Below are 8,707 nucleotides of genomic sequence, written 5' to 3'. Positions count from 1 at the left end.
TCGTCATTATTTGTTGAATCAATAAGCAAGTCAGTGTAGATATGGCCAAACCAAATTACTCAGCCCTCAAAGTGGTCATCTGAGCCTAGAAGCTGGATGAGCTGAACCAGTGTGGTCAGAACAATGAACAATGATGTGGTTTTGAGCAACAATGTGCTTTGGACTCAGAAGGATCTGGGTTTGAATCCTAGCTCTGCCATCTACTGGCTGTACATCACTTAACTTTCTTAACCTCAGCTTCCACACCTGTAATAAAGGAAAAACAATGCTTACCTCAAAGAATTGTTGTGAGAGTTAAATGAATCATGCATTTAAAGTACTTGGTTCAGTGTTTGACACATCCTGAGTCTTTAAAGTACAGTAGCTTTTTATATTAGAGATACTACATGAGCAATGATGCTGGTCCTACCCGTATCTCCTTCTAGGAGCGACCCCTGTTCACAGCCTCTGCTGCCCACGTGACCCTGACCTTGGACACAGCTGACTGGACCAGGGTAGGGAATTAGTAGGGGTCAACCTCTTCAGTTCCCCTCTTTGTGGGACTTGGGCCTTCCAGGCAGTTGCCATCTTGTAATGAATGCTCTCTCCCTTTGGTCACTGGAGGAACCAAGGCGATTTAGCATTGGGAAGCCATTGGTGGAGGGTGACTCAACGCTGCGAGGAAAGGCTCCTCAGCCCTGGGTCAGAGTGAGCAGCTCAGCGCTGCTGCCCTGAGGTCCCCAGCGAGCCAGTGCCATCAGCACACGAGGGTGCTGGCCCAGTGCAGAGTGGATCAGCACAGCGTGTCCACAGAAGTGACGGAGGTGGCAGTGGCAGCAGGGTCGCGCTCAGCAGTGGGCGTGGAGCTTGGATATGAGGTTATCCCCGAGGTCACCGTGTTTATGAGCAGACATGAGTCGGTTCTGGGGGTTCTGAGAGGGCCTGGAGGTCCTATAATAGCAGGTGGGGAGCAGGAGGCAGTCAGAAAAATAGCCTTTTGTGTCCTTATGGAACCCCCAATTTTAACCTAGACCCACATAATCTGGGACCCGCATAACCCAAAAACCCTGCTCCAGAGTGGTGGGGATTCAAAGTGCTGAGGCCCTCATCCTCCTGCTCGGCCTCCAAAGCAGACAACCACATCCCACTCACTCTCTTCCCTGCACCGTTTGCTCCTCCACTCGACTCAGACATCTGTTCCCCACCCACTCCTTCGTCACCACCCTCCCATCTCTCATCCTCCTCCCGGGCGATGCTGTCTGCGGCACCCTCCCTATCCCTGTCACGGAGTCATGGTCCCGCCCGTCCATCCTCCCACCCCTGCAGGTTCCTGGCCGGCGTCCACCTTGCACCCCTGCAAGCTGGGCACGCCCTGGCTCCTGAGGCAGCGGATTAGCCCTAAGTTCCAAACCTTGAGCCCAAATCGGCCTTCCTAGAAGAGAAGCTGGTTCCAGTTATGTCCTCCAGAGCGCTGTCGAACGAGTTCACTCTTTATGCCTTTTGCTCAGGCATGTGACGTTGGAGTGATGTTCACTCCGCCTGTGTGTCCCCCACATCCAGCTGCTTTTTTCCCTCAATTCTTCTCCCTCATCTGCCCTTCCTCTCCATCACCACTGCCCCCTCTGCTCCAGAGCCCCACCACCTCGGGCTGGTCCACCCACATCATCTCCCCTCTTCCAAGCCTTCTTCCTCACTGCCACAAGATGAATTTTTCCAAAACGTCAACGAGCATACGTCTCCCTTGAGATAGTGGCTTGGAACCTATAGGAAGGTCCTCCTTAACCTGGCGTTCGAGGTCTTCTTTCCTCTGTCTCCAAGTTCATGTACAATTGCTTTCTGACACAAAACCCTTAACTGCAGGCAAACCAGTCAAATTCACTGTCATCAAAATATTCCATGAGCATTCTTGCCTCTGGGACCTGATCTATATACGGTCTTCTTTCTCTCCTCTCCTTCCTTCTCTCCTGTATCATCTTTGGAGGCCTCCCTGGCTACCTGGGCTCTAAAAGGATCCCCTCCTACATCCCACAGAACACACAGTCCTCACCGCTGTGCTTTGTAGGTCCTCTGAGAACTTTTATTCCCCCACCCCCTTCCTTGGTAGGCACTCAACGCATGAGTTTTGAGGACAAAGATGAGATCAACCCAGTTGCCAGGACTCCCTGAGTCGTCTCTCCTCCATTTTCTTCAAGTGTTCCTCCTCCTCTGTTTTTCCAGCAGCCTCTGAGGAAGACACAGGAGTCTCTGTGGGGTCTGACCACCGTCAGGTACCATGAAACCACAGTTCCCCAGAGCCAAGGTAAGGAGAGGGATGCAGTGGATTATGATGCAACAATTTGGCCACCAACAATGATTTACCCAGGTTCCCCAAATATTTGACCAGCCGTTGAGTTCTTCACATCTTAACAACGTATCCTAAAGTTCCTCTTCTTGAGAAAATGTTTCCAGTATTGCTCAGAAGTGACCTTTCCCTTGGCCATTCAGAGAAAAAAAAAATGGAAGGAAGGAAAGAAGGAGGGAGGGAGGGAGGGAAGGAAGGAAGGAAGGAAGGAAGAGAAAATCATTGGATACTTGCCATATCATAGGCACTCTTTCTGGAATTTTTGTTTTCTCAACTTTGCCTGCTGCTTAAAAGTCATGTAACTGGTATGTCCTCTCCTTGCACATTTCTATTAATTTTCTCAGTCTGCCCTTGTCCTTTTCTGTATATATCAGGGCATGTGTTTTAGATGCAGACCCCATAGTTGGAAACCTTAGGAAGCCTGTAGAGAGAGGCAGCTGAGGGCACAGATTCCACACACACGAACATGGGCTCACTCAAGTCTCTGCTATACCAGCTGTGTGGACTTAAATACTGTAATCTTTGTGAGCTTCCCTTTTCCTCAGCTGTAGGAGAAACAGTACCCCTTCCACGTATTGTGAGGATCAGATCATGTACGCGGGATGCATTTAGCCAGGCACGGCACACACACATAACAGATGTTGGCCACTCTTGCCAGTGATTCTCTGGTGAGGGCTTCAGCCCTGTGTGGTAGGTTATGAGGTGCCCAAGGAAGGCTTTTTTTTTTTTTTTTTTTTTTTGCGGTACGCAGGCCTCTCACTGTTGTGGCCTCTCCCGCTGCGGAGCACAGGCTCCGGACGCGCAGGCTCGGCGGCCATGGCTCACGGGCTCAGCTGCTCTGCGGTATGTGGGATCCTCCCGGACCGGGGTACGAACCCGTGTCCCCTGCATCGGCAGGCGGACTCTCAACCACTGCGCCACCAGGGAAGCCCCCCAAGGAAGGCTTTTGAGGGTGACGATAGAACTGTTAAAAGAGGACACGGAGGCCCTTCTGACTCAAAATTAGAGCTAGAATCACATGGCCCAAAGTTACTAGAAAACTTACCACTACTTTGAGCAGTCAAGGTCTGGGCATCTTCTCTTTACCCACTGTGCCTATTAGGGAAATCAGGTGATAGTTTATTTTGTAATTTCTGAGAGTGCTGAGGGGCTCTGGGGACTCTGGTAAGAGTAGAGAAATGGTCATTAACCTTTAGGGGCTTGGGAAGCCACTAGTCACCCCGTCTCTCCCCTCTGCACCTAGCGAGTATACCCCAAAGGTCACTGGCTGAGTGAGGAATGGATGATCTTACCCTGGGCTGACGCCCTACAGCCCCAGATGGAAGCTGAGCTGGGGAGCACGGCTGAGACCAGGCAGCCTCCTTCCTGAGTTAATACCTATAAACCACACAGACACCGCGACCCCTTTCCCCTAGACTCTAGGGCGTCCACTCCACCACACAGCTGCAAGACCGAGGACCGGGAAGGCAGGAGAGGGGTGGACCTGCTTCTAAAGGAGACACAGAGGGCACGCAGGGAGGGGCGGGCCTTACGTGCTTAATTAATTTAGTCTTTGCCATACACCTATAAAGTGGGTGGTATTATTACTCCCATTTTGCAGGGAAGAAACTGAGGCACAAGTGAAGCACGTTGCCCCAGGTCACACAGCTGTGAAGGCAGAGCGGGACCTGAAGGCAGGCAGGCTTGTTCCTGGCTTCTTGTCATTTATGCTGCCAATTGCTGGGAGCCTCAATCACACCCCCTTAGCCTCCTGACAGGGGAGCTCTGCACTTCCCTCCACTTGTGAGCGCTGACATCCACCAGACAGGTGAGATTGCGGGGGTGGGGGTGTTCTGCTAGCGACCTTTGGGGGCAATGGTTGAAGGAAGGAGCAGTGGAATACTTGCTCATTTTTCTTGCAAGCATGTACCTGTGAGTCCCGGTAATTAAACACAACCAAGAGGTAAAAGGGGTGAACTTGTGACCAGGTCTGTAACCCAGGGATCAGCCTTGGACATCACTAAGATAACTAGGCACGTCAATTACTCTGTCTCCCTGGCCCTTGTCTGCTTCTAAGAGAAACTGACAAGTCACAGCCCTTGCTGAAGGAACATCCCTCAACTGCCATATTTTTTTTACTGCTTGACCCTAATTCTCCCCCAGTTGGCCCAGGGGTGGTCCCAGACCCAAAGGCCCCTGATTCATAGGCTGGTCAGGGACCTACAATGTGGCTAAGAAATGATGGTCAGAGACCAATCACATTCTCAATCTTGGGAATCTGATTCTGGAAACACAGAGAAAGTGAAAGCTGTGAGCCATAGGGATTGAAGCTGAAAGAATCTGGAGATGGTTAAGGCTGTGACAGGTTAGGCAGAGAGACACGGACACTGCAGAAGAGCTGTAAGGTAGAAGAACATATACAGTGGAGGGTGAGAATAAGCTGGTTTGAAGTGAAGCAGACACAGACGAGCTGAGCCAGGCCCAGTTGAAGGTGAAGCGTAATAGCAGTTGACATTCAACCCTGCCTGCACATAAGGATCATCTGGAGAGAATTTAACAAACGCCAGTGCCTGCACTTATCCCCAGAGAATCTATGTAATGGGTGTGGAGTGGGGGCCGGGCATTAGTAGGTTAAAAATCTCCTCAGGTGACTCTCAGGTAGAGGCAGGTGGAGAACCACTGACCTGCGGGGAGGCTCCCTGGCCTCCCGAGGCTCCTTGCTGCTGAGGCGACCTGGATCCAGCTCTGCAGGAGGCCCCGTGGTTCAGATTCTCCTGGATCCTTTGGCAGACCCTTTTGGATAATGAATCGCTTACAGCTCCTGCCTTATTCCTTGCTGACAGAATCCTAATTTTGTACAAGTATTGGAGCAGCAATATGGTCAAGGAAGATGGGCCCAACCCCAGAGGATGAAGACAATTGGTCCTAGCCACACAGGACAATCCCATCCCCTTCTCCCATCTTAGAGATGAGTATGTGACCCAGTTCTGACCAACGACATGTTGCGGGGGGAGCCCTTCTGGGAAAGGTTTTCCCCTTTAAAAAGAGAGGGAGGGGCTTCCCTGGTGGCGCAGTGGTTGAGAGTCCGCCTGCGGATGCAGGGGGCACGGGTTCGTGCCGCGGTCCGGGAAGATCCCACATGCCGCGGAGCGGCTGGGCCCGTGAGCCATGGCCGCTGGGCCTGCGCGTCCGGAGCCTGTGCTCCGCAACGGGAGAGGCCACAACAGTGAGAGGCCCATGTACAGTAAAAAGAGAGGGAGAAGCTAGAGAAATGCCCCCTTAGCCTCTCTTGTATTGGGGAGTTATGCTGCCTGATGTGATGCCTGGAGCTCCTAGCGCCATCTTGTGACTATGAGGGGAAAACCAAGACAACTGCAGAGAACCTGACCAGAGCCTGATGTGACTGCTGCCATTAACCACCCAGGAACCACCCACCCCCAGACTTCTTGTTACTTACTCTATGCTTACTGTGTGCCAGGTGCCGTCCTAAGTGCTTTTCATGTCTTAATGCCGGGGTCCCCAACCCCTGGGCCACGGACCGGCAGCAGTCCGCGGCCTGTTGGGAAGCGGGCCGCAGAGCAGGAGGCGAGCGGCAGGCGAGCGAGCGAAGCTTCCTCTGCCGCTGCCCGTGGCTCGCACTGCCGCCTGAGCCACACCCCGCCCACCGCCCGTCCGTGGAAAAACCGTCGTCCACGAAACCGGTTCCTGGCGCCAAAAAGGTTGGGGACCGCTGTCTCAATGGATGAAAGCTGGCTCCATTCCCTCACCTTCCCATACACCACCCACTACTCAATGCAGTATGAGCACGTCTCTGTGAGACGGAGTAACGTAACATGTATATGGCCAAAGAGAACGAAAGGCCTCAAAGCTGGCTCATCCGCTGTCCACAGCCCACTTGCCCTGGCTCTCCTTACTACAAGATCCACCCTGGGCTGGTGTTCAGGATGCTTCCAGCTGATGCCCTCCTAGTCACACTCCACGAAGCTGGCTGACTGGCTCTCCCCCACCCTTGCCTTTCACCCCCTCACTCACGTCTCTACTCTTACTGCATTGCTTCCCTCTTTTCCTTTTCTCCGTCCCTCCAGTGACTGGATTTGAGAGGAAGAGAAATGGAGCACCCCTGCCCCGCCCCCCGCCCCAAACCAAAACTATCTGGAATGACAGTAGATTTTTAAAATCTGGATTTCTATGCAGTGGTTGAGTCCTTAAACATTAGCAATTGGTCTCATCGGCCTGGTTGTATCTCCAAAGTGGGCGTTCTTTTCATGCTGTCCTGTCCCCTCACCCAAACATAAACCTAAGTGGTCCCCAAAGAAAGGGCCCTCTAGCCTCTTCCATGGCTCTGCCTAGGGATTGCTCCGGGTCTGCACCCAGAGGTGTACAGGCCCCTCTTCAGGCCCGCTCAGCAGACCCCACGCATTCCCCCACCTTCCAAGTTTGGTCACCTTGGCTCGGCCCCACGGTTCGAGCTCAAAGAACACCACAGGTGTGAACAGTTACACAGACTTTATTTTTCACCCATTGAGCACAGGAAGGTCTGGGCAGGCAGAGGCGTCACCATCACCTCCCCTGGTTCACAGACACGGGCCATAAGACTTGGTGGTGAGGGACAGGGGTCCCACCCCTACCGCAGATGGCTATGGAATTATCACAGAGACGCATTTGTTCTCAGTCCTATTTACACCAGGGAGTGTGGAGAGGGTACATTTCTTACACCAAAAATATATACTTTGGAATCTCTAAAACAAAAATATCCCTACCTCTACAGGAGACCTACTAGAAAGAAGAACACAGAAAACGAGGGAGATGTACCAGCACCTCAAGCCGTCCCCTTCCGTGGGAAGGTCGCTCTGCTCTCCACCTGACACCGTGTGCTTGGGAGGGCAGCCGTATGTAACCAATCAGACAGACAGACACAGATCAACGAGGGGGAGGCTTATCGTCTTGGAGGAGTGAATATGGGAGAGAGGCATGGGGAGGAGGATTTTGGCCTCTTTTGCAAAAGGAGTTAATTGCATATTCAGTTTGGTACTTCTGTTTCCAACATTATTGCACATGTGAAAAACCTGCATGTTGGAGTCAACTGCAAACCTGCTAAGAGAACCCAAGCTCTGCTGATTGCTGCTGGGCTCGGGAAAGGGCTGTGAGTGGGCTCGCTCTCTCTCAGAAATATTAATGCCATCAACTAGAAGAAAACTTCTGTATTCTCCAGTGCTGAAAGTGGGTTAAAGAAAATGCTATTCTTTTTCTTTCCAGAAGGATCAGAAACCATTCCATTCCCTTTGAGCACAGAATCTTCTAAAAGAATTATGCCTAATGGATGAATCATGCCACTTTCTGAATTTTCCTCTTGAAAAGATTCACGTGACACTCCTTTCCTCTTTCCAAGCTTCAAGCAATCATATAGTTACTTCACACCTCTTTTGGTGGTGAAAACCAGCCTCCTTTCTGATAAAGAAATGTGAACTGAGTCAACTACCCATTCTCTATAATTAATGCAAGACCCCAAGGGCACCAAGAATCATAAAGAGTAGATTTGGCAGAAAAATCCCTTCTATTCGGTTTTGGAATGTCTTTCTCTATTTACACTGAAATATGGATGACCCTGAGGGTTTGAGAATCCTTAGTCCCTCATCCTAAATAAGGCAAAATAACCATAAGTCTCACCTTTTTGAGAAGCCCCAGAACCATCCAGCCTCCTCCCCCTCTCACCAGGCCTAACTGGCCGTGGTGGCTAGGACCTCTGACCAAGAACTTCTTCCCTCCAAGGAGAACTTGAAAGACTAAGGAAAAGGCAGAAAGGACGGGAAAGAGTGTGTGAAAAAGCTGAGTCAGTACAAGGGGGCAGAACTTAGACGCTGTCTCATTTGGCCAGTCAGGGCCGACAGGAAGGATTTCTACCTTAGGAGTCCTGGCAGCTACAACCAAAAGAAAGTCAAGAAGCCTGAGAACATCCGATGCATGTTGAATGTCCTGCCAGGATATGGCTTGGGAACCTGAGAAGTCTGAGGAAAATGCAGTAGCAAACTAACAGAGAGTGATTAAAAATCCTCGGAGGTGGTACTAACTCTCCAGCAAAAGAAGACATTTAGAGAAGCTGATTAAGTAGCAGAGAGAACATACTAAATAGTATGTCTGACGCTGGTTAAAATGAAAGCCACGGGCCCTGGGCTCAAGCCTTCTCCTACGCATCAGGAAAATGTGGAGACTCCAAACATGGACATTGAAGTTGACAGAGAAGCTGCAGGGAGAATTACTGATTCCTCTATTAGGAGAGAAGACTAGAGCACTGAGTAGGTAGAAAATAAAGTCGAACTGGGAATTGTGTTTTTTGAATGACCAGAAACCAGATTCCCCAAATCAGAGACCTCTTGAAGGTCACAGTTGTCAGCCTGAGATGTCAACAAA

The 8,707-nt window shown here is 51.1% G+C and overlaps 1 protein-coding gene across 1 annotated transcript in view; it reads right to left on the bottom strand.

Moving 5' to 3' along the window:
• Positions 1-772: 772 nt before the first annotated feature.
• The window catches only part of SLC4A8 (solute carrier family 4 member 8), a gene marked incomplete at its 3' end in the record, with an annotated part of 89,535 nt that continues 81,600 nt past the window's right edge, over positions 773-8,707 (bottom strand). The window contains exons 26-27 of the mRNA XM_079714934.1: positions 5,768-6,004; positions 773-930 (exon numbers count right to left, since the gene is read on the bottom strand). Coding sequence (XP_079571060.1) covers positions 773-930; positions 5,768-6,004 — 395 coding nt within the window. The remainder of the gene's footprint in view (positions 931-5,767; positions 6,005-8,707) is intronic.

The sequence above is a fragment of the Hyperoodon ampullatus genome (assembly GCF_949752795.1).
Source record: "Hyperoodon ampullatus genome assembly, chromosome: 11".
NCBI classification, from domain to species: Eukaryota; Metazoa; Chordata; class Mammalia; order Artiodactyla; family Ziphiidae; genus Hyperoodon; species Hyperoodon ampullatus.
This window is presented reverse-complemented; position numbering and strand designations above follow the sequence as displayed.